General features: G+C 47.5%; 4 protein-coding genes, 1 long non-coding RNA gene and 2 other non-coding genes across 9 annotated transcripts; 4 read left to right on the forward strand and 3 right to left on the reverse strand.

The window, feature by feature from the left end:
• Nucleotides 1–363: 363 nt before the first annotated feature.
• On the reverse strand, nt 364–7,657 carry RPL3L (ribosomal protein L3 like). Of its 2 annotated transcripts, XM_042864451.1 has the most exons (10): nt 7,572–7,657; nt 6,517–6,709; nt 5,753–5,921; nt 4,782–4,917; nt 3,975–4,161; nt 3,239–3,399; nt 2,880–2,981; nt 2,495–2,590; nt 1,883–2,002; nt 364–470 (listed from the first exon to the last, which is right to left on the reverse strand). In XM_042864451.1, exons 1-10 carry the CDS (start codon nt 7,572–7,574, stop codon nt 423–425), a joined length of 1,215 nt encoding a protein of 404 aa, XP_042720385.1. In that variant the 5' UTR covers nt 7,575–7,657; the 3' UTR covers nt 364–422. The 2 variants fall into 2 exon arrangements, with proteins under 2 accessions (XP_042720385.1, XP_042720386.1); XM_042864452.1 differs by lacking the exons at nt 6,517–6,709; nt 7,572–7,657 and adding an exon at nt 6,354–6,422.
• Nucleotides 7,658–8,403: 746 nt separating this feature from the next.
• On the forward strand, nt 8,404–9,908 carry NDUFB10 (NADH:ubiquinone oxidoreductase subunit B10). Its single transcript, XM_042864766.1, has 4 exons — nt 8,404–8,615; nt 8,799–8,937; nt 9,230–9,369; nt 9,706–9,908. The coding sequence occupies exons 1-4, from the start codon at nt 8,468–8,470 to the stop codon at nt 9,804–9,806; spliced, it is 528 nt and encodes a 175-aa protein (XP_042720700.1). The 5' UTR covers nt 8,404–8,467; the 3' UTR covers nt 9,807–9,908.
• A 455-nt stretch (nt 9,909–10,363) lies between these two features.
• On the reverse strand, nt 10,364–12,791 carry RPS2 (ribosomal protein S2). Its single transcript, XM_042864765.1, has 7 exons — nt 12,621–12,791; nt 12,412–12,501; nt 12,060–12,167; nt 11,369–11,542; nt 11,129–11,288; nt 10,724–10,815; nt 10,364–10,487 (listed from the first exon to the last, which is right to left on the reverse strand). Exons 1-7 carry the CDS (start codon nt 12,774–12,776, stop codon nt 10,407–10,409), a joined length of 861 nt encoding a protein of 286 aa, XP_042720699.1. The 5' UTR covers nt 12,777–12,791; the 3' UTR covers nt 10,364–10,406.
• LOC122176398 lies at nt 10,889–11,026 on the reverse strand. The gene has a single exon (XR_006177732.1). It is a non-coding gene; the product is annotated as a small nucleolar RNA SNORA64/SNORA10 family (small nucleolar RNA).
• Nucleotides 12,792–13,168: 377 nt separating the features above from the next.
• LOC122176292 lies at nt 13,169–13,796 on the forward strand. Its single transcript, XR_006177680.1, has 2 exons — nt 13,169–13,238; nt 13,626–13,796. It is a non-coding gene; the product is annotated as an uncharacterized LOC122176292 (long non-coding RNA).
• LOC122176401 lies at nt 13,430–13,558 on the forward strand. The gene has a single exon (XR_006177734.1). It is a non-coding gene; the product is annotated as a small nucleolar RNA ACA64 (small nucleolar RNA).
• Nucleotides 13,797–14,062: 266 nt separating the features above from the next.
• On the forward strand, nt 14,063–23,974 carry TBL3 (transducin beta like 3). Of its 2 annotated transcripts, XM_042864709.1 has the most exons (22): nt 14,063–14,147; nt 14,264–14,315; nt 14,424–14,519; nt 14,761–14,808; nt 15,382–15,523; nt 15,961–16,045; nt 16,217–16,387; nt 16,616–16,691; nt 17,147–17,243; nt 17,545–17,750; nt 18,099–18,240; nt 18,755–18,813; nt 19,095–19,198; nt 19,853–20,003; nt 20,139–20,369; nt 20,614–20,684; nt 21,331–21,487; nt 21,912–21,970; nt 22,436–22,539; nt 22,851–22,922; nt 23,060–23,218; nt 23,748–23,974. In XM_042864709.1, the coding sequence occupies exons 1-22, from the start codon at nt 14,107–14,109 to the stop codon at nt 23,858–23,860; spliced, it is 2,436 nt and encodes an 811-aa protein (XP_042720643.1). In that variant the 5' UTR covers nt 14,063–14,106; the 3' UTR covers nt 23,861–23,974. The 2 variants fall into 2 exon arrangements, with proteins under 2 accessions (XP_042720643.1, XP_042720644.1); XM_042864710.1 differs by lacking the exon at nt 23,748–23,974 and having other exon boundaries at nt 23,062–23,212.
• The last annotated feature ends 152 nt before the right edge of the window (nt 23,975–24,126 follow it).

The following is a 24,126-nucleotide window of genomic DNA, read 5'->3' on the forward strand; positions in this document are numbered from 1 at the left end:
TGTGTGTGTGCATGCAGGAGATGGCAAGGGGACAGACAGTCAGTGAGGCTGGGCATAGGCAGTCAGAAGGGAAGCCTTCTGCTTCCTACTGGCCCCTGCTCTGCTCTGGAAAACAAGGGGAGTCCTTCACCGTGGTTTAAGTGAATACATGCCAGTGAAGAAACTCATTGGGCCATGGAAAGGGAGAATCCAGAGGGACAGAGTAGACACTTGGCTTCCCAGATAGTCCATCTCCATGAGAACCTGTCCCGAGTGCTACTTGTACCATCTCCAGTGGCTGAGGTGCTTGAGGACACACTGCTGCCCATAGGAAGCAGTGTACACAGCAAGACACTCCTTTAGAAGGAAGACAGGCAGCAGGCACAGCTTGTAGACCCTTTATTGAAGTTTGTCCAATTAGGAAGCCTTGTATATCTCATCCCTTACACCTCTTCTGGCTTCACTTTCACCAGGTGTTTTTTCTGAGGGCCCTACAAGAGAGCAGTGAGGAGAGGTCTAAGTGTTAGCAGCACACAAACATGGTTTTCAAGGCTGTGTATGAGCTGTGTGGAGCACTACTGCAGCTTTGGCCCCTTTCTGCTGTGCTAGGCTGCTGCTGGCCTCTGTTTCCCATCTGGTGGCCCTGTGCTGCCAGTCACCAGTGAATCTTGGGGCCTTGCTAGCCCTGCAGGAATCACAAGCAAAACATCATGGTCTTGCACAAAGTGTTTATCTGAACTACACATTGCCAGCAAGTGGCAATGACCTGCTTGGAGCCACCCAGTTGTATGAGCCTGAAGGTAAGGCTTCCCACAGCTGAGGGCACAGAATCTCATCAGCCAACTCAGTGAGACTGAGGGGTTTCCATCAGCACATAAATGGGGTTTTCTTGGATCAGAGAAGTCCCATAGGAGCAGTTTGAAAGAATTGCTTTTGTGCCATATTACTTCTAGTAAAATGTAAAGTTTTACCATATTATTCATGGGGAAACCTCTCACCCCACAGTAGAAAATGGCAAATAAACCACCCACAAACAGGTAAAACCATTCCCTGTCTCTGAGCTCCATGCCACAGCTATGCAGGACTTGCAGTGACAACAAGAGCAGAACATTCTCACTGCAGAACAAGCTTCTGATGCTGAGCTAAAGGAAAATGGCTTAACATCTAAAAGAGCTCTGCTAAGACACCGCATAACCAATCCCCCTGCCCAGGGCTAAGGAGGCTTAGCTAGCTTCATGTAGGATTTCTGGCTGGCAGACCACGTCCAGACACAGTTTATTTCTGCCTGTTATGCAGCAGTTTTTTCTCTTTTCTGCTAACTGCAGGCCTCACTCACTAAACACTTTCTCTATTTTGTATTCAGACATAGGCACCAGCCTGGTGTAGGCTGCAAAACTATTCAAGAAGCTACGTTTGTTTTGAATTTATTTTGCCCTGGATTTAAGAAAAACATACTGCTAGGCCTTTCTGAAAGCTTCCTGATAGAAAAATCACAAATTTGTGGCTGAATTTGACCCAACCTTTTCCTCTTAAGAACATTGAAGTTTTAAATCGTTCCAAACAAATCAAAGAAGTTCACAATTATGAGTGAAAGGGACCATATGTCCAATACAGCGCTTGCCAAGTTAACTGCTTGTTTAAAACATCCCATGGTGAATGGAAACTGGTTGGCCATATGGTATATTATTTGCTAGTTGCATTGTCTTGGATCACTCATATGATCATCATGTTCTTCCTTAGCACAATATCTGCTGTGTGAATTGAATTCATGTTTGTCTTTTATGTAAGACGGTCCCGATCACTCAGTTGGCTGTTATTGTGTCTAGAAGCAGATGCTTGGCTGGAGTCAGTCCCAGCTGTGAGCACAGCCCAGCAGCTGGAGCTGGTGCAGAATGTAACTCACCATGAATGCACGCTTCTCCTGAGCTGTCTGAAAGCAGCCGTGGCCAAACTTGGAAGTGGTATCAATGAATTTGAGTTCAATGGCTTCGTGAGCTCGGCGGCGCGTATGCACCAGAAGGGACTGAAAGAGAAAAGTCACAGTGCAGCAGGCTTATCTTTACAGAAAATCTGGATGTCTGCTCTGATGAAGGCAGTGCTCAGGTGTTCTCAGTGCATCCATCAGGCAATTGGCTCCATGAAATCTACTTTTCCAGAGGAACATCCTGGTGCTCAGATGGCAGGTGATACCTTTGCTTGCAGAGCGGCTCTGAAACAAGCCTGCTCTTTGCTTTGCATTTCATTTCCTCACCATCTGTTTATGGCCAAGGTTTCCACTTGCAACTCCCCCAGCCACACCCCCAAAGGTACATCTGCATTCGGGTGCACACTGCCATAGTTAGCACTCTGCAAATGGTCTCACTGAGCACCGTGCTCATGTGCCACGTGCTCTCTGCACACAGCATCAAGAGCTCAACCAGTCTCACTGCCCAGCATTCAGGGGCTTCATGCACGTGGTACATCTGTTAGTAGACAGCTACAGTCAGTCCCTCCCCAGCACCGGCTGCGCTCTCACCTTCCTCAGAGTGAGCACACGCTTCTTTGGGCCCACGACACAGCCCTTCAGCATCAGGAAGTCATTGTTGACCTCCCCATAGTGAGGAAAGCCGCCCTGGAGGAAGAGACAAAGAGGGTTGGCAGGCAGGCAGGAGGACTGGATTGGAACATGACAAGCTGGTGACATTTTCTAATAGAGGAAAAACTGACAGACCTTCAAGCTGTCTGAACTGTACACACTTCAGAACAGCCACCCAGTGTCACCAGAGCATTTCAGCCACACTGACTGTATTTCCTTCAGTGGAATTCAAATCATTTCCTATGCAGCTGTGTCCTGCCAAAGAATTACTTTTCTAACTCAGACTCCTACAACAAGGGCCAGTTTCAGCCCTGTTACCCCTTACCAGAGGTGTAATGCTCTTCTCTGTGACATCATAGTTTGTTGAGGCATTGTTCTTCACCACTTTGCCATCTTCCACGTGGATCCCACGGCCAATGCGGAAAATCTGAGAAAAGGAAGGAAATGACAACAGTGACTTTAGTGTCCTCACACTGATGGATGCCACAGAAACAACAAACATGATTATCACTGAGATGTGCTCTGTGGTGCACCTTGTGAGCATGAAACGAGCAAGAAGAGAGATGCAGAATGAGAGCCCTGCACATCTCTAGAGTAACATAAAAGAAGCTGTGGGGGAACTGAGGCCATTGTGCAAAGAAGGATGATGACAGCATGGAAGGGAGGTGCAGTGCTGGGCCATACCTTCTTGTTGAGCTCTGTGCGGTGGTGGTAGCCCTTCTGGCCAGCACGAGCAACAGAGTAGCCGACCCGGGCTGGGTGCCAGGCTCCAATGCAGGCAACTTTGCGCAAGCCCTTGTGTGTCTTCCTGGGGAGCTTCTTGGAGTGCCAACGGCTTGTCACCCCTGCAAGTGTGACCGGACAGGGGTAATGAGAACACTGGGGGGGTAGGGGAGATTCAGGGCTGGTGTCTGAGTGCTGGGAGGGAATGTGAAGCGAGGAGAAAGTTTTGTTGTTCTTCTGAAGTTTGCAGAAGGCACCGTGCTGGAAGGAGACCAAGAGCTGTCACCACAGTGAGGGGCCAGAGCACAGAACTGTTCTCACTTTCAATGGATCGAATCAGACTGCAATGTTCCTGCTGAGCATATCCACACACACAGAAAAAAAACACATCTTCACAAATGTGGGGCTTTCACGAGAAGTGCAGTGCCTTCACATCCTCACAACACCTCCAGGCCTTCAGGGAGGACTCTGGGCATGGCAGACAACATAGCCAACACTGACATAAGGGAAACCAAACTCTGCTACAGTGGAAATGCACACTGTGGTTGAAATACACAGGCTCTTTGCTACTCCCTGTACAGTAAGTTGGTGGGTTCTCAACGCGGCTCACACTCTTCTCCCCCCAGCATTACCTTATGGGCAGCATAAGGTGAGAAGGACAAAGCCAAGCCCTGACAAGGGTCCTCCCACTTTGTACCTTTCATTCCGTGCCCCTTGGTCACACCAATGACATCAATCATCTCGTTCTGGCTGAAGACGCTGTGCACAGAGATCTGCTTCTCCAACCTCTCACGGACCCAATCAATCTTCTCAGCCACTGTCCCACCATTCAGCTGAATCTCCATCACGTGGGCTTTCTTTTGCCTTAGTGGAAGCAGCTTCATCTGTGTTAAGACAGTGCATTAGGGCAAAATGCTGCCCCACACCCTGTGAACACGCAGGCAGGGCCACAACACCCACTACTAGTGAAAGGAAAGGAGTGAGCAGAGACAGCTCCCTATCACCCCTCCCCACCACAATGTCAACTTCTTTTATGACAGCCAGTGTCCCTCCCTGTCTGCATCAGCCACAAGTGAAGTTAAGCCAGCTTAGCTCTGCCACAGGCTCCAATGCAGTTGCTAACTCCAGGGATCAGCAAAAAAATGGGCCTTGTATAGCCAGCAATCTGCATCTGGCAAAATTGTGTTTGCCTGTGGGTTATTTTTTCCCAACACTCGACACCAGTTGCTAATTTGAGGTGATCATGGGGCCCGAGGTCTCTTGCTGACACAGGGCTCAGCCTGTGTCGATATACAGGCAGGGAGCCCTGCTGAGCCCGCTCAGATGGACAGGACTGGTGTCAGGAGGTGGCTGTAAAGGGCAGCCAGCATCTCCCGCTGTCCGCACACTCTTCCTCACAGCCTTTCATCTGCTTTCACAGGCTGTCTCCCCTGACCCCATCATGACAACCCCTGTGCCAACCTCCCAGCCCTAACCACTCTCTCAAGCTGAGGAAGACCCTGACCTGTGTGTGCATGATGACACGAATGACCTTGCAGTACTTTTTCATAGCCGCAAAGTCTTTCTCCAGCTGCTTCTTGCCGTCCTCATCCTGCCATTTTTTGCAGTACTTGGTGAAAGCCTTCTTCTTGCTCTTGTGCCTACGACAGAAACATTTAACGTCTACCAAGAGCTCAACATGAATTGGTTCTACACTGTGCCTTGCAGACTAAACAGCACGGGGGACAGAAGGTCCATGCACCTTCCTGAAGGCATAGAGTACCCACGGGTACCTGAATCATCCCTGGCTGCCAGGCTCATGAGAGAGGGCTCTGAGGTGGGAAGATGAATAACGAGTTGCAAAAAGGATTGCTAATTCAGACCTTTCTGCATGAAGAATCCAGTTGTCTCCTACTGACTGGCTCAGTGCCATTAAAATACAAGCACAGAATCAGAGTTAAGTGGAGAAAGAACACAGCCTTCAACAAGCATTGGAAGCATGTGGTGGGTGGATCTGACGGCCAACACGCGCTTCTGCAGGAGACACGATTCCCATGGTTATGAAATTCGTGTTTCCATTTTCCTCTCTGTTGGTGTGGGATTTCGGCTGTTACTGTTTACAAGGGCCAAGGGGCACATTCTGCATCAATATTCCTCCTGAAAAATCTGTTTTTCCTCCCATCTTCACTTGCTGCCCAGCTCGAACGTCTCAGTTTAATGAGGAATAGATGGGCCCAAGCTACACTAATTAAAATGGACCTGCAGCATGCACTGTGTATGATACTGCAGAAAGCACTAACTCGGTTCAACTATTAGAATAAATTTACATATGCATATGCTGATTCCCAGCATCAAGCTGTTTGCAGTATCTCTGTGCATGACTAAATTCATTCCACCTCAGAGCCAGCTGCTAGTAGCTGAGCTGTCTGCAACATGTAGGCAACACAGAGAGCCTGCAAGAGACCCCAGTGACACTCCAACCAGGGAAGCACGTACCAGTTCTTATAGAAACGTCGTCTGCACTCATCACTGATGTGCTCAGCAAAAACAGTCTTGAAATTCCTCAAGCCCTTTGGTGTATCTATGTATCCCACAACTCCCACCACCACCATTGGTGGGGTCTCAATGATGGTCACAGCCTCCACCTCTTCCCTCCTAGAGATCCCTGCAAGATAGCAAAAGGAAGAGATCAGATTCTTGCCTGGGAGCCTTAGTGGTCTATGTGTCTTAGTGGTCTGGCCCACTAAGCAAACAGTATGCTGGAGGCAAGGTCACACTCTCACTGCTAGATCTTTCATCTCTTCCCACATCCACAAGTCCTGCTGGAGAGCCACGCAGTTTCACCTTCAGGCACCCAAGTGGATAGATTTTATGGCTCAGCACACTTTAACCCATCTTCTGCATGTTGGACTTTGGCTCCAATCTCACAGTCATCCCATGGGTAACATTTTAAAATTCCCCACGAATGTTTCACAGTGCCCAGCATTTGTCAGGGTGCTTCTGCCACCAGGATCCAACAAACCACCAACCAACAAACCAGGGTGAGGACTTCCCGGAAATCCCCAGACTCAGCTTACATAGCTTGCACATGACTTACAGGTCATGCGATGGCCTTTGGCTATCAAATATCTGGACAGCATTACAGGACACAGCCAAGAAGATACATGCTCCACCACCCATTTCCATGAGCAGCCTTTCCCAACAACAAGCCTGTTCCCCCTCTTTCCTCCTGGATAAGATCTCCTTTAGCCAATCCTTACTGAGTCCAGGCCTGTGCACCTCCCGCAGGGTGTGTGTCATGCCAGCTTTGTAGCCCATGAAAGCCGTCAGATGGATTGGTTTGCTGGGGTCATCCTTAGGCCATGTCTTCACCTTCCCGCGGTGGCGACGGCTTCTCTTGTGAGGAAGGAAGCCCAAGTGGCCATGCCTAGGAGCAGAGAATTTGCGGTGGGACTGTAGAAAGGAGAAACAAAAAACATCAGACTCATCCTTGGGTCCCAGAAGATACTCAAAGGACTGAGCCCAAAGTACAAGAGGAAATATCCCTTTTAACACCGGTGAATACTGGAAGGATTCTGGGCTTCTTCTTATTTCCAACACAAGAGAATTTGAAATGGCATGGGCTTTTGTTTAAGGTTCTACCACTCACATCAAAGAATTTAGTACGTTTCTGGAAAAATGGCGCAGACTAACTGAAAACAATCTTTTTCCTTTCTGCTTCAACAATTTCAAGGAGAAATATGTTATTTAATAGGTCTGCTATACTGTGATGTTAACTGCAATTTTTATTTTTAGAATCATCAAAAAGGGCCTGCTCAGACTTCACAGGGCCACATTCAATGCTCTGTCATCAAGGCAAATGGCACCAAGCAAGCACAGCTAACAGTCGGAAGAAACCAGAAAGGATGCCCAAAGGAATCAGTAACAAGAACATGTGCAGGTTAAATATGTAATCCGAATCCAAATTAGCAGAGCTAAATATACAAACCCCAATCCCTAGTCAGGTTGTGTCAGGCAGAGAAAAGCAACAGCGTTTTAGAGAGACATTGACAAATTCTTATGGTATTGGCTTCAAGGCGGGGGATCTAGGGGCCAGCCCAAGAACCGAGGAGTTAGATCTATGCCCACTACAACTCCTTCCTTGTAGACCAGTTACAGAACCTGGCTGCACCTTCCATCAAGCCTTTTTTCCAACCCAAGTGGAGTTATGTCAGGTCCACCCCACTTCAGCTGCACTAATTTAACCAATAACCTAGCCCTGCTCACTGCCCCTTTCCATGCAATCCAAAAGGCAGCAGTGCCGAGCTTTACAAACCATGGGACGTCTTCAGCTCAAGTCAGCAGCAGGAAGAGGCTATCGCTATGTGCCCCTCCTGTTTAATACTTAAGACACAAATTTAGCCACTAGCTTCATTGGATGCGATATTCATTTCACACTTAGCAAAGCTGCCAGCTTTACCCTAACAGTTGGGATGTGGTAAAGGTCAACTGCTGGTGTCTCAGTTTACGGCTTTCCCTCCTCAAGTCCATCATGAATGGCACCAATCACAATAGCTTCGCAACTGCACACAGCACAGCCAAACCGTGGGAGCACCTTCAAGGGGCACAGCCAGTGGCCAAACTCTGGGTAGGGACAGATTAAGAAGTCCTACATCAGGCCAGGAATAAAGGCTGTGATTCTTCCTGGGGTAGAGATTGAGCCAGCAGGCACAGAGAGCAGAGTGAAAAGCTGTGGTAAGGTGCAGGTCAGCTTCTGCTCTCAGGTAACAGTGACAGGATGAGAGGTGACGGCCACACGCTGCACCAGGAGAGGTTCAGGTAGGAAATTAGGAAACAGCCCTCTGAAAAAGCAGTCGGGCATTGGCACCGCTGCCCAGGAAGGGGGTCGGGTCACCATCCCTGGAGGTGCACAAGGAGCGTGGAGATCCAGCACTGAGGAACACCATCAGTGGGCATAGTAGGACGGCTTGGCGTTGGACTTGGGATTTGCTTTCTCAACCTTAGTGCTACTACATTTCCATGCCTGAAAACATGAAGCCAGTCCTCGCCTAGCCGCCATAGCAGCGGACTACAATTCCCAGCATGCACCGCGCCTCGAGGGAGCATGCGCGGAGCCACGCCCTCTGACCTCTGCGTCCGCCGCCGCCGGCGCTGTGCGGGGCGCCGCCATCTTCTCCTCGTCCCCGCCGTCCGCCCAGCTCCGCCGCCGCCATGCCGGACGATCCGGACCCGGAGGTGTATAAAGCGCCGCCGAGCCGTACTCCGGTCTCGGAGAGCACCTCGACTCTGCCCAATCCGGTCACCCTCATCCAGACTGCGTTCAACTATATCATCGATGCGCCCGTTACCTTCGTACGAGGTACAGACCGGTCACCGGGCTGAGCGCGGCCTTCCCGCTGCCGTCGGAAGGGCAGCGATGCGGTGTGGGGACGGGGACACGGGACGGACACGGGGACACGGGGACAGGCAGTGCACGCAGCGGTGGTGGCACAGACGGACGCACCGGGCTGTGAGGTGCCTGACTGTGCCGCTGCTGTTGCAGAGTGGATCGAGCGCCAGCAAGCCAAGAACAAGTCCTATTACTACCACCAGAAGTTTCGCCGCGTGCCCGACCTAAGCGAGTGCCTGGAGGGTGATTACCTCTGCTTCTACGAGGCTGAAGCGCAGTGGAGGAGGGACAGGTACGGCTGGCACAGGGCTGCCCCCAGCGGGGGGTCACAGAGCGCTCCCGCTCTTCTCGGTCGGCTGTGGGAGTCGTGGGGGTCGCATTGGAATCGCATGGATTTTGGGGTGTTGAATGGTTACCTAAGCCACTGTGTCTACCCCCTTACAGAACACTGGTGGTTGCAGTCATTCTGTCCCCTGGAGCCTGCTTAGCTGGGCAGGCTAGCATTAGTGTCATCCTGGTTTCTGCAGTTCTGCTCTTCTGTAGTCCATGTGTTGCAGTTGCATTCCGACTCATCTCCCACACAGGTTGGTGGATCAGCAGATTGTGGAAATAGTCCGGGAAAGGCTCGGTGCATGCAAGCACAGGGAAGGACCAAACCATTTTCAGAATTGTGCCAAGGAGGCGAAGCAGCTTGCACAGGTTACCAAAGCCTACCAAGACAGATGTGAGTACTGCAGCCTTTACATCTGCCATAGCTGTAACAGCATATGGGGAAAAGAAGGTTCAAAAGATCTTTTCTTTGCATTAAAACTCCCTCTTGGAAAATGCTGCAGATCTGAGCTCAGCGTTCAGATGTGCCAGACCCACTGGGCCTGGGCAGTGACACTCCTAAGCACAGCACAGCTGACACTCCTACAGTATCGAAAGCTGTGTGCATTTCTCTCTCAGCACTGCAGCTTGCACCTGTCCTAAGCGCCACACTTCACCTGGGTCAGACCTGGTTCCTCCTAGCTGCTGAGGGCTACTCTTCAGACATTCACATTGTTACCTTTCCTTTTAGATGGTGATCTTGGTGTCCACGGAAATGCCAGGACATGTCTGATGAAGCAGAAGCACAGGATGATAGAAGAAATGAAGGCACAAGAAAATGCATCTCAGTAAATCTGGATACAGAATAATTAGCACGTCTGTCAGTGGTGCTTTTATCAATCCTGTGTTGCATCTGTGAACTGTGATGCTCTACAATAAACTTGCAAACCCAAACATCTGCCATGCCATTAGCATAGACTCATTCTTTGAAGAGGTGTGCAAAAACTTAGAATTCTTCCTGCTTGAGATCTGTTTCAGTTGGTTGTTACCACTCTCTAAATGAAGTCAGCTCCATGTACCCACCCCAGCTGTGGTACCCCAGGGTGTCCCTGCTGGATTTCTCTATTACCATTAATCTACAAACCATTAATTCTGCTCTACCTAACCATGGTAGGGAGCACCCTCAGAGTAAACACACTGTGAAAGGACAGTATAAGGGAATATTATTTTCCCCTCTCTTTGGTTACAAACCCCACTCAGGATTAATGTATGATTAACAAGGGTTAGTGTAAAACATTCTGTTCCACCCAACAGATGTTCAGGCTGTAGCCCACAAACTTGAGCCTACTCAGATCCCAAGCACAGACTTAATCCATCTGCCCAATACACAAAGCATTCAATCAAACCAATTTCTTGTCCACTGACCACTTTATTGCCTTGTACAAAAACCACTTAAGTAGTTGCCACAGCAGCTGCCTGGGTTCTCTGCACTGAGACTCTGGTGTGGGTCTTAGCCAGATGATCAGTGAACTCCTGGATTAAAACAAAAAAAATAGCATTTAGTTTCTGTAAACCACTGTGGTGCCTTCTCAGCATCGGAACTTTTCAACAAGCTGTGTACACTGGGGTGGGATTTTCAGTTACAGTTCTGTTACTTAATATTTCACTTATTTCTTTCTTATTGAACCATGAAATGCTACTTAAGTACAAACTTATCAGACTATCAGGACAATGTGAGCTGGGAACTGAAGGAAGCGTTGCATGTGTACCTGGTAAGGAGACTTGGTGAAAACAGTCTCTTTCCAGAGGTCAGGAGTCAAGTAACTGTATGTCTTGGAGATGGCATCGAAGGTGGCCTTGGCTATGGAAAGAAGTTAAATATTGCACATCACTGTTACAGAAATGAACTCCTGTACCCATTTACACATCTCCAGAAGTGTAGAATTTCAGAGGAAACAGAGAGACCATAACAAGATCTCTCTGTTATACTCTTAAAATTCAGTTTCCTTTCTCTCTCCATTTACGACAATTACACTACTTCAAGCAAGTGCAACCGCGCAGATTGGGAGATTGGGAGCTTTCCATTTGCCATGGACTTAACAACACCGCAGCACTATTTTCCCTTCCAGTAAAACAACACATGCATAACTACAACGCAATAACCTCACACTTACCAAAGTTGCCAAGCGTGGCAGTACAGCCCCGGGCTGAGGTATAACAGTCATCGATTCCAGCCATCATCAGCAGCTTCTTGGGAACAGGGGCAGACACGATGCCTGTACCACGAGGCGCCGGGATCAGACGCACCAGGACAGATCCGCACCGCCCAGTAACCTATGAGCACAGCAGGTTCCAGCTTCCACAGCACACACCACGGCGCGACTCACAGGCAATGCACAGCATGTTGTTCTTACCTTGCAAGGCACGGTGTGAGGCTTGCCGATCTTGTTCCCCCAGTAGCCTCGTCTCACTGGTACGATGGATAATTTAGCCAAAATGATTGCCCCACGAATCGCAGTAGCAACTTCTTTAGAGCATTTAACACCAAGACCAACATGGCCGTTGTAGTCTCCAATGGCAACAAAAGCCTAAAATGGAAGGAAAGTTTTCAGCCAAGGCTTTGTCATGCAGGAACTCTCTCTCAGCAGAACATAATCCAGCAGGATCTCACCACAGATAACCAGAAGCATATGATCACAGCTACAGTACACTACAACTAAGCAGTTGTTAAAGCAACTCCTATAACTTATAAAGTTACGAAGCTTAGTAAGGTGCTGTATGGGCTGCCAGAGAGGTTGTGGACACCCCATCCCTGGAGGTGTTCAAGGCCAGACTGGATGGGGCCCTGGGCAGCCTGGTGTATTATTAAATGTGCAGGTTGGTGGCCATTGTTACAGAAGAGAATTGGAGCTTGATGATACTTGAGGTCCCTTCCAACCCGGGTCATTCTGTGATTCATTATGTCTGAGAAGCATAATTCTCCCCTTACAGTTTTGCCTCCCAGATCAAAAGTAACAAAAGAAAACTGGGTTTTAGATTTCTGATGCAGCCACAATTATCACAATCCAAATAATGTTCAAGAAAAAAATCCACAGAAGAGATTACCTTAAACCTGGTACGCTGACCAGCACGCGTCTGTTTCTGGACAGGCATGATCTTCAACACCTCATCTTTCAGAGAAGACCCCAGGAAGAAATCAATGATCTCTGACTCCTACAAGATTCAGCCATTTAATCACACTTCTAAGCCACACTTCTAAGCTGCAATCTCCACACAAAACAAAACACACAAGTCTCACTGCTCTTCTCTGCAAATGAGTCCGGAGTCAACTAAATAACAATACAGCTCAACTTGAGTGTTCTAAATAACAAATGCAGCAACTGATGCCAATTTCACAGTTCAGACCGAGACCTTGCTGCACACTGCTCACCAGCTCTGAGCATCCACAGAACCTCACCTTGATGGGAAGGGAGAAGAGGTAGATCTCTTCCAGAGACTTGATCTTCATATCCTTGACCAGGCGACCAAGTTTGGTGACAGGAATCCACTAAAGACGAAACAAGTAAACGACAATGGGCTTGCAGCATCTTCTGGAGGTATAGGGACTACAGACAACACCACGGGTCAGCCCGACATAACGCTCCCCACCCTGCAGGCTCCACTCACTTCCTTATCCTCTGCTTTGCCTCCACGGGCCCCGCGGCCTCTCCCTCGGCCCCTACCACGGCCGCGCCCGCGGCCCCGCAGCCCGGTACCGAAGCCGCCGCGGAAGCCTCCTCGGGCGGCTCCTGCCCCTCCTGCAGCACCGGCGTCGTCCGCCATTTGCTATACAAAAAGAGAGGTACATTAGCCAGAACACCGCCACCATCAACTAGAAATAACTACGCGGCGCGATCACAAAGCCCGGCCGGGACCCATCCGGCGAGGCACGGCCGGCCCCACACCGCAGGCGGCTCGGATGGGCGCGGATAGAGCGGAGATCGCAAACGGCCGCCACCCCACAGCCATCAGCACTTACGTGTTCCTAGAGTAGAAGGCCGCCACTCGCCGCCGTCCGTTATTTATACTCAGAAAGTTCTCGCGAGAACACCTCTGTGTAGTGCCAACCCGGCGCGCTGAATTCTTAATACACTACAGCGCGAAAGGGGCGTTAACCGCTTAATTATACAGGGTGCGGGGCGGGAGGGCCAGCTGGAAGCTGTACGCATGCACCACCTCTACGCATGCGTAGTCTCATGGTATAAAGGCGCGCACACGTGGGACTGTGGTCTAATAAGTAAGGAGGTTGGTGAGTTGGGGTGTCTTGTGTGGGGTAGACGGGTTTGGTTTGTTTGCTTCTTCGTTTTTTTTTCTTTTAGTTGTGTTTAGAGATTTTAAGCCTTTGCTGGAGTTGTGTTTGCGTTATAAGCTGTGCTGGTAGGGGGTGGGTACAGAAAGAAGACTGTTGGTGTGAGGGCTGGGAAGCAGCGTTTGGCACAGTCTGAAAATCATCTGCGGTCTCCTGTGGCCTCCGGTGAGATAACTGTGCCGACAGCATAGGGAACATCAAAGCTTATTGCCCACGGTGACGGTGTGTGGGGAGTGAAACCCATGTTCCCATAATTTCAGTGAGGGGCCCTGGGGGTGGCCGAGTGTGAGGGCGGTGTGTAAGTGCTGTGCGTTTCCCCGCAGGTATAACAGCCCGGCTAGGATCCTTTATGTGAAGATGAGACAAAAAGCGTCTTCGTGAGAAGGGCGGAGGATTTACAGTTAGAATACTTCAAAGCTCTGCAGAACGGTTATAAAAGAATGATTATGTGAATGGAGCTGAGCACTTTCAATAAAAATTTACTTAAACACTTTCTCGAGTCCTGCTACTTGTATTTTTGTATAGTCCGCAAACTCTGGGGTTTGAAGGGTGTGGGTGTAGTGCTGGAACATAACTCGGACGAGTGGGAAGCCGTTCCCAGCCGCCTTCCGTTCCGTAACGGCAGCGGTTTGTTCCGACGGAAGCGGCTCCGCGCCCTGCGCTTCCTTTTCCCACGTGAGGCGCAGAGAGGGTGCTTCCTGTGTTGGTTGTGCGTTATTCACATGCGCCGGAAATCCAACTCCCGCAGCCGGAAGTCCCGCCCTCGAAACCCGGAAGCGGCCTGCACGCGGATCGCAGGGTGTCATGGCCACGGCGGCGGGCAGCGCGGTGCGCTTCAAGAGCAAGTGAGCGGGGCTGGGGCTGGGCTGTGCGGCCGTAAGGTTCGCCTTTGGGAGCGGCCGAGCTGCGCTGTCTTCGCTTTAACAATCTGTCCATGCATTTCCCTTTCTTCCTCTCTCAGTTATGCTGTGTCGAGGAAAATCGAGCCGTTCTACAAAGGAGGGCGAGTGCAGGTAGTGGTCGCCTACGGCCGTTGTCTCTAGAAGGGGCTGGGGAGCGCCCTGCTCCCTGCTGGGCCACCCCCACTGCCTACTCTCAGCTCTCCATCCTCTGTTTTCTAGGTAAGCCGGGATGGAAAGTTCATGTTCTGCCCCTGTGGGACCAAGTTGAACGTGATCGATGTCGAGACGGGAGCTCTGCTGCACAGCCTTGAGCAGGTGAGGGAACACTGAAGCGTTTCCCGTGGCTCTCAGGCCTTGTAACTGATGTGTTTTGAAGCTTTTGGGAGTCGGAATAGAGGGGTCTGAGAACTGCAACCGTGGCTGGTGTTTGCATTGTTTATCACTGTGTGCGTGGTGCTGGGTATGCTTGGGTCAGTAGAAGCTGTGGCAGAGGAAGGCTTGAGAGCACTCTGAAGCAGTGCACGGATGATTAACTGTGTTTTTATCACTTTTCAAGGACGACCAAGAGGACATCACTTCATTTGTTCTCAGCCCTGATGATGAGGTATGTGTATGGCTGTGTTTGCTGTGTGTTTTTCTTTCCTGGGCCTCCTGATAAGTCCAGTGAAGTCTGAGGAGTGTTCTGCCGTGAATGTCCCTGGGGAACTCTGTGGAGTCTGTTATCTCTTCTGGGTTCGAGTCAGATGTAGCAATTACTGTTGATTTTTTTTTTTTACTGTAATTAGCTACAAAGATGTATCCAGGGACAGGAATACGTTTTACTCTATCCTGTATATATGCAGAAACTCTATTAGTTGATGTTTCATTTAAATCCTGATTTTTTTTCTAGCTGCTTTCCAGCATCCATGCATATACTGAAGCACTGCAGGTCAGAGCTTCTGGGAGAGGTTTCCTGTTGTTTCTGATGTTTGTCTCTCAGTTTTGAGGAGGTCTTTGTGAACGCTTGTTATGCGTTCGGTGCATTTCCTAATACATTTTGGAACAAGTATTAGTCTTATGAATGAATGTTGAGATACTAAGGTTCAAGAACATCATAGCAATGGATATTTATGTTGTTTGTGTATTGTCACTGATGGAAGTGGCTGATTTTGCTTTCCTTTGCCTTGCTTTTCTATAGATTCTTGTGACAGGAAGCCGAGCCCTGCTGCTGAAGCAGTGGAATTGGCGAGAGAACAAGTGTGTGCGCACATGGAAGGCAGTGCACATAGCACCAGTAGCTACCATGGTCTTTGACTCTACTTCAACACTGTTAGCCACAGGTATGATCCTATTTCAGCCTGACTTAATGCAGCATGAGGTGGTGAGCTCTCTGTTACATACATCATCATAAGAGGCTTTATATATGTGTAAAGTGTTTTATTGAGAGAGTTCTTCCAGTATTCGAAAATGTTTTTAGTAAAGTGCTGGTAAATATCAGGGATTTATGAGACAGCGTGGCATAGTTAATCTGAATGTGCAGTTAGGGATCCTTGAAGATGGAAGACAAGCATGAACTCTAATGTGTCAGTTTATTTTGAAGTTTATTTTCTGTGGACAGTCAGATTTTATAAGCGTGAAGTACTCATGAACTTCTCTTGGTGTGGATGGCTGTTCCTGGATTCATTTTTTTCCTGCTGCCTTTGTTACTCATTAAATTTTACAGCTGTTGCAGTGTTGGACCTCCTTTCTTCATTCTGGCATGCTTTTCTTTTCTAAGGTGGCTGTGACAGCACCATTAAGATCTGGGATATGGTCAAGCAGTATTGCACACACAACCTGAAAGGATCTTCAGGAGTTGTACAGTAAGGATGAGCCCTGTTTTTCAGTCACTTAATGTGATGGCCTGCATGCTGGGATTGATGTGAATTGTCAAATTCTTTGTGTGCAATGCATTTCTATTTATATATTGGTCTAACGCAAAGAAGGTGCCAGGCAGCTTATTCCTACTCCATTCAAGTGTTTCTCCTCTCTAGCCTCGTTGAGTTCCACCCTGATATCTCCCGTCTGCAACTCTTCTCCTCTTCAATGGACTACAAAATCAGGATTTGGGATCTGAATTCCAGCAAGTGTGTGGCTGTGCTGGATGGCCACTTCAGTGCTGTCACCTCCCTGGCATTCACTGCAGATGGAAACACGTTCATTAGGTAAAAAAAGCTTAGCTTTTTCATTAACTCTGGCTCTTGGCAGAGATTGGGTGCTTGAGTGAAGTTCGGGTGGGGTAGTTTGTCCTTTGGGGGTAAGAACTGCTAGAAGTATTCAGTCTCAGCTTGACAATGCACTGTGGACTTCTTCAGAGAAATGTTGAACCCACAACTCCAAATTTGAGTTCGGAGATTGAGTTGAATGCTTTTTAATGCTGATTTATCTTGTAGTTCTGGCCGTGATAAAATCTGCATGGTGTGGAACCTGAAAACCAGAGAAAGTAAACGAACTGTCCCTATCTATGAGGTGAAATTGCATTTCTTTTATTCCTTTGAGATTCTCTGCTGTCTTTGTAGGTTTATGTGTATAATGTATGGGTTCCTACATGTGTGTAAATAAAATGTGGGTTTTTATATATTGTGATGTGACACTACTCTGTGTGTATTTTCCCAATGCCTTAAAGCTCTGTCTGAAGCTGTTTGTTATCTCTGTACTTGCTTGATGTAGTTGTGCCTGGACAATTTGTAGAAGTGTATGCTACCTATGCCCCACTTCTGGAGAAGGAAAGAGAGACAGTTGCTAGAAAACTTTCTTCTTGCTTTGTGTCTGCCAGCCTTTCCTAGGCACCTGTGTGGTGTAGTCTGGGGCATTGAAGCATGGTTTGTGTGCTTTTGGCACTAATGAGCTGTTAACACAGCTGCTTGCTGCAATAGGACTCTAATCCTTTGTGCTAAGCTGCTGTTTGGCCAACTCCTTTGTAGAGCGTGGAAGCTGCCATCTTGCTGCCTGAACGAGGAGATTTCTCTCAGCTGGGTGTGAAGAAACAAGGGCTGCATTTTCTCACAGCTGGCAGCAAAGGTGAGCATCCTGTCTTGTTGCTGCTGGAGTTAGAGGCTAAGGAAGAACTGTGCTTAAGGTGCTACGTTGCTGTTGTTCCTGGGATACATGGTTTGTGTGGCAGGAGTGTTGGGCTGAACTCTTGGGGGATGGAGAGCAAAGCCTTCTCCTGATTTCCTTCAGTGATAGCAGATGAGGAAGAATTATCAGGCCTTAAGGCTGTGTGGCTTTTACTTGTACACAGTGCCAAGGTTTGTTTTATATTCCTTGTACAATCACTGTCTAAAACAGTGGCTCTGACATAATCTATATTATTTGCTAGGGGTCCTGAAAATCTGGGAAGTTGCTACAGCTGCTTGTGTGTACACCCAGCCTGTGCCCTTTGAGCCTGTGGAGTCAGAGGAGGAGGCCAGTGAGCACAGCCTGACCCACTGCATGCTTGTGCCTGAGAGAAATGAGATAGTTACAGTGTCTGTGGAGCACAACATTGTTTTATATGATGCTCAAACTCTTCAGCTCAGGAAGCAGGTAACAACCCTCAGCCTTTCTTTTCCTTTTATCAGTATTTTAGGCTCAGCTTTGCTTCCAGTGAAAAGTCTGTTCTTGAAATAACAAGCTTTATTGTTGAAAGTTTGTTCCTGAACTGTTCCTTGGTTACAAGCCAGGAAGCCAGATCCACTGTTGGAGTTGGAGGGATATTGCACAAATAATACCGAATGGAAAGCAGAACAGCCTCAGACAAAAATCCCTTCTGTATTCCAGCTTATGTCTAATAAGATCAGAATTAAGTGAAAGAAAATGGGAATGTAGCCTCCCTGAGAATGGTGCCATTTGGTGCTTCACCCTGTTTGACTTTTTCTGTTCTGCCATCATCAGCTTGCGGGTTACAACGATGAGGTTCTGGATGTGAAGTTCCTCGGGGCTGGTGATTCTCACATTGTTGTGGCTACCAACAGCCCTCAACTGAAAGTGTTTGAACTGTCAACATCACACTGCCAGATCCTCTATGGCCACTCAGGTGTGTGTGAGTGTGTGTGGTCAGCTCTGATGGAGATGGGTGGAAGATGTGGAAGTAGTTCTTTATCCTGCTTTTCTCACAACTTTTATGTGGGACTGGAGTCACTGGGCTCTGTCTGGAGTAGCATCACGACTTATTTTGGTGGTTTGTTTGGTTGTTTTTGAGGGGGGATTTTGTGGGGTATTTTTCTGTACGCTCCTGACTTTGCAAATGCTGCTTTATCTTTATCCAGGTCTGTCAGTTCAGTCTTTCTCACTAACTGAAATCAGTTTAGTTTGGAGTTGAGGGTGTAGGTATGGGAGTGCTTGCTCTGATTGCTGTTTTGTGGCTGCAGTGACAGACCTGCACCAATGCCATATGCCACCTGTCACTTCATAAGGAGTACAGATATGTTCCTGAGTCTCTCAAACCCGGCCCTAATCACTGAGCTGTGGACTTCATACTAATTAATACACTTCTGTTGTCTGATTCCAGTATTCCTTTGCATCCAGCTGTTTTTTCTTCCTCTGTTTAGAAACGATTCTTGCTTTGGATGTGTTCAGGAAAGGCCTGATGTTTGTAAGCTGTGCTAAGGTGCGTAGGCATTCTTCATTGAATGAAGCTGTTCATTGCTATTGATCTTTATGGATAGAGTTGTTATATTCCAGTATGGCAGGAAGGGCTTTTGTTAAGATGGCAGTTATGACTGCTACATCCCTAAAATACAGGAGTCTTCCATTACGCCTTTTAAATGTTGCTCCCTTGCTCTGATGAAAGCAGGCAAAGATACAGGCTTAAAAGCCACTGAATAGCCAGGCTTACAGATGTAGTAAATGCGTGGAAGTCTGATCACTGTCTGTTCTTTGCCATTACAGGACAAAAGCATTCGAGTGTGGCGGATGAATAAAGATGGCAGGGTGGTCTGTGTGGCCCAAGGGTTGGGTCATGCTCATGGGGTAGGCGCTGTCTCTTGCTCAAGGTAATAAAAGTCAAACAAAGTTTTACCTTTGCAGGCATGAGTCATGGCTGCTGTACTGGTCCTCAGTGAATGTTTTCGTGAATGTCTGCTTCTGAATAACATTGTTTGTCGTGTTTGAATCCAGCTTGTCAGGGTGCTCTGAATTGAAGGGAGAATGTTTGTGGTTTTCTTTCTTGAATGCACATTTGTCTATAAGCTGTGAAGTTTGCATTTCTTTGTCAGTCTACCCTCTGTTTGGCTTAAAGAGCAGCAGCTGCTTAATTTGCCAGGTAATCCTCAAGTAATTTGGAGAAACTGACTGGAGAATGGAGGGAGTGTTCCTATCAAGGTGCTTGCTTAAATTGTGTATCTGTTTATCAGCTCTTCTACTTTGTGCTGCCTAGCAGTCTGGAGGCCTAGCTTGTTCAAAAGTTGCCACAAACCTTAGTGTGCAAATGAAGAAAGCTAGCAGTGTTTTGGCTAACTGCTGAATGGAGGGAGGTTATCCCAGGGGCTTAAGTAAAATGAAAGACAACTTTCAAAAGCACTCATGCTCTGTTTAATGTCACAGCAGAGTGACTGTGTGGATTCCGAGAGGACAAGGCCTTTTCTCAGTGCGGTGAAAACCACTGTTCTGCTTTCTTATGCTTGGCGTGCTTCTTTTCTCTCTTTCAGGTTGAAAGAAAGCTTTATAGTGACCAGCAGCCAGGACTGCACAATAAAAGTGTGGAATATCCCAGAGTCTCTCACTTCCAAAGCAAAAGCAGCCTTGATCTCCAGTCCAGAAACCCTTCATGCGCAAGTGACTGAGAGAGGTCATGACAAGGTGAAGTTCCACCTGATGCGAGAGCATATTTTTAGTACTTAAATGCTCTCCTGTTTTATACCCTGCAATTCCTGGCTCTCTGACAGCAAAAGCAGACTTAAACTGCTTTGCTCTCTGTTTCTGTGACTTTTGCAGGACATAAACAGCGTGGCAGTTTCTCCAAACGACAAGCTCATTGCCACGGGCTCACAGGACCGGCTGGCCAAGCTGTGGTCCTGTTCTGATTGCTCTTTGCTGGGTGTCTTCACTGGACATAAGCGTGGAATCTGGTGTGTGCAGTTCTCTCCAGTGGATCAGATTTTGGCCACCTCTTCAGCAGATGGAACCCTAAAGCTTTGGGGTCTTCAGGACTTCAGTTGTTTGAAGGTAATGACAGCTCAGATTGCTCCTTGCTCTAGGCAACTCTCACATGCTACACAGATTGATTTATTTTATATATACATACATATATATATATATATATATATATATATACACACACACACACACATTTTTTTTAATTTACCTATCTGGGCTTTGGTATTATTGGGCATTATTCCCTTGAAAGAGGATCTTCTTTGAAAACCTGGCAACAGCTGTAATACTTTGGAGCTGCTTTCTTGTTTTCCAGACCTTTGAAGGTCATGATGCCTCTGTACTGAAAATCATTTTTGTAAGCCGAGGAACACAGCTGCTCAGTGGGTAAGTGCCTACACAAGAAGCCAGAATTATTCAGAAAACATAGCTGGTATGAGCAGCAAGACTGTGCAGTGGATTTAGTTTTAGAGAGACTGATAGGAGAGTGCCATCTTTATGTCATGTAGCAGAGATGTGTCTTGTTTTCCTCTCCAGTTACACTATGTTTCCAGTTAGCTCCACTGATGTTGCTGGGTTAGTGACATACACCACAGGGCAGAGCTCAGGATGCATTTCACCTTACTGCTTTTGGTGATGCAAGAGCAGCCAGGGCTAAATTCTTACTGTTAGCTGCAGAAGGTTTGTTCTCCAGCTAGAAGCAGGAAAGAATGCAGTTTATCTCCTGAATTGCCCTTTCTTACAGAAAGGCTGAAATGTAACAGACCAGAAACGCCAGGAGAGCGTTGAAGTGTATGAAGAAGTGTAGGTAGTAGGGCATTCCAAGATGGCATCACCCCAGGGGGTGCCAGTACTACCAGGAACAAGTTGAAATTCTTTAGATCTCTCAAGATGTTTGGTTAATTCTGCTCATATTTGGTAGGTGCTGGAATGAGTTTATTCAGTATTTTGGGTGGGGTAGAGCAAGAATGGTCTATCCAGTGATTTTCTGAGATTGTGTTTTTGTTTTGTTTTTTTTTTCTTCTTCCAAAAGTGGTTCTGATGGGCTCTTAAAACTCTGGACAATTAAAACGAATGAGTGTGTAAAAACATTAGATAGCCATGAAGATAAAATCTGGGGTCTTCACTCTAACAAGCAAGATGACATGGTTGTGACAGCATCCAGCGACTCCTCCATCACACTGTGGAAGGTACAGTGCAGGGTCTTTGTGTCTCTTTTCTGGGTTACTGATCAGAATGCATTTGCAGCGTTCAGTATCTCAGTGATTTCTTCCTCACTGTTCCAGCATGATACATGTTGTCCTCATTTTATGCACCTTGCAATTACATCAGTAAGACATATCTTGGATATTTTTTATTTTGTTTGGTTTGGGGTTTTTTGACCACGTTGAATTTCTCCAGTTGATGCTTTAAAAGGAACAGGAGTTGGTCTTTAAGTGGCCTTTCCAGCACTGGTCTTCTAGAGAGAGCTTGGAGGGAATTGTGAGTTGTTGGATTTAACATGTAAACGACTTGACTGGAGATCTTGCTGCAGAAAATGATTTTCTCATCACTTAGTGGCTCTTTCATCTGAATTAAAACAAGGTATGACAAAGTTATATTCTGGTTTTATAGGATGTCACTGAAATTGAACAGGAGGAGGCACAAGCTAAACGGGAGGAGCAGATTATGAAGTAAGTTGATTGTGGGTAGTAGTGGGCCATGAAAGGTGCCTTATGTCTGGATAAAATCTCCACACTTAGAGCCATCCAACTCCCCCTGATTTGAAGGCTGTCCTGTAGAGGTTTAGATGCTGCCATGGCACCAGAGGCTTTTCTGCTTCATAGAAGTTTTATTGCTGCAAATCCTTGCTATAATATTGTCAGCTTGATAATGGATTGGTGCTCCTAAGATAAAGCATGTCAAACCCCTGAAACCTGCTTTCATTTTGTCCCGCTTCAGCCAGCATTGAGTAATCCAAGAATCCCTTGAACATGCCTAGGGTAATTACCTCCACAGTGAGGGCACTGAACCATTCAGTGGCATGCACTGTTCACTTCATGGCATTCAACCTCTGCACACCATTACTGCCAAATCAGCTACTTTCTGTACTGAATGCCAAATACTTGTCTCATACTCCTGACTGCTTTGTTTTCCAGAGAACAAGAGCTTTCTAATCTGCTTCATGAGAAAAGGTTCCTCAAAGCATTAGGTTTGGCAATCTCTCTGGATCGTCCGCACACGGTGCTGATGGTCGTTAAGGGTGAGTTCACTCTGTACTCTGAAGGTTTTTTTTCTGCCCTCTCTGCTTTCCATCTCTTCCAGATAGACGCTGACTGAAGTCAGACACAGGCTACAGTTTGAAGGTTTTAATAAACTGAAGTTAAAGTAAATTAGTAAAGTCAAATTATCTGAAAGCCTCTATTTTACCCTTTTCCAATAACTCCTAAAGGTTTGGAACTGTCACAAGGGATGGTATTTTTTACAGAATCTGCAGTGTAGGCGGGAGGCATGGGTCTTGTTGTTGAAATATTTTAATTTTAATGTCCCTAATCCTTAATTTCTTCTTTTTAGCCATCCTCAAGGAGAGCGATGGGCGAAAGCGCCTGGAAGAGAACATTGCTCGGTTGCGGAAGGATCAGAAAGGTTTGTTACTGCGTGGTTTCAGAGCTAAAACCTTTCAGATTTGGGGCTTATTTTCTGAAGTGAAATTAAAGCTGATCTCTGACACGAGAGATGTTTTTTTTGCCCAACCCATGTGCACAGATGTCCTTCTTCCCTAGAGGCGGTGTTAACATTCTTGGTGACGTGGAATACGAACTCTCGAAACTGCCATGAGGCTCAAGCTGTCATTGAAACCCTCCTGAAGCATGAAGCACCAGACAACCTCCTGCAGTACTCGGGCATTAAATCTGCTGTGGAGTCCCTGCTGCCTTACACTGGTGAGCGGTGCTGCAGAAACAGTTGGGCGGTGGGCAGGTTAACCCAGCCCAGAGCTGCTGGGAGGTGCCTGCAATGATGTGCTGTGGAAATTGATTGTATCCAATCTCAGCTGCCTTCTGCTTATGTGAGATCTGAACTCTCTTCCTGTATTGTGCTCTGTGTGCATACAGAGGTTGTGGATCTTCCAACCCTGGAAGGATTCAGGGCCAGGTTGCATGGGGCTTTGAGCAGTCTGGTCTAGGGGAAGGTGTCCCTGCCTGTGGCAGTGCTGTTGGAAGTAGATGAGCTCTGAAGTCCCTTCCAACTCGCACCATTCTAAGATCCTGGTGTTGTGTGATGTAGTGCCTTGTGGCCTCTCTTTGTTGGCTTGGACTGAGAGTTTTTCCACAGTTTGTGCCTCTGTGAGGTCTCCTCTTATGTTGTGAATGCTCCATCTGCTCTCTTCTAAACAGAAGAGAGGTGTTCTGTACCCATTTCTGGTAGACTTCTCCCCTTGTGATACCAACCATCACTTTTCTTTCTTTGCAGAGCGCCACTTTCAGAGGCTGAGCCGCTTGCTGCAGGCCTCCATGTTCGTTGACTTCATGTGGCAAAACATGAAGCTGGCTGACGTGTCACATCAGGAGGATGTGATTTTGTGACTCTTCCCTCACCAGCTGCTGGTTCCTGACAGGAGCCCGAACTGCTTTCCCACCACACAGCACCTGGAATACTTTGTATTTTATAATATCTTTTTTTTTTTTTTTAATTAAATTGAATTTCTAAAACAAGACCATTGTTTGGTCTCCTTGCGATTTATTGAAAGGAAGGATTTGTTCCTTTGGGCAAGTTGTGCCTTCCCTTTGTATTTTCACAGCCTGGATTTTGAGGCCTGGGCGATAGGAGTGCTCAGTTCAAAGGAAAGGCA

The sequence above is a fragment of the Lagopus leucura genome, unplaced genomic scaffold (genome assembly GCF_019238085.1).
Source record: "Lagopus leucura isolate 7727_CA_CO unplaced genomic scaffold, USGS_WTPT01 Super-Scaffold_760, whole genome shotgun sequence".
Lineage (NCBI taxonomy): Eukaryota > Metazoa > Chordata > Aves > Galliformes > Phasianidae > Lagopus > Lagopus leucura.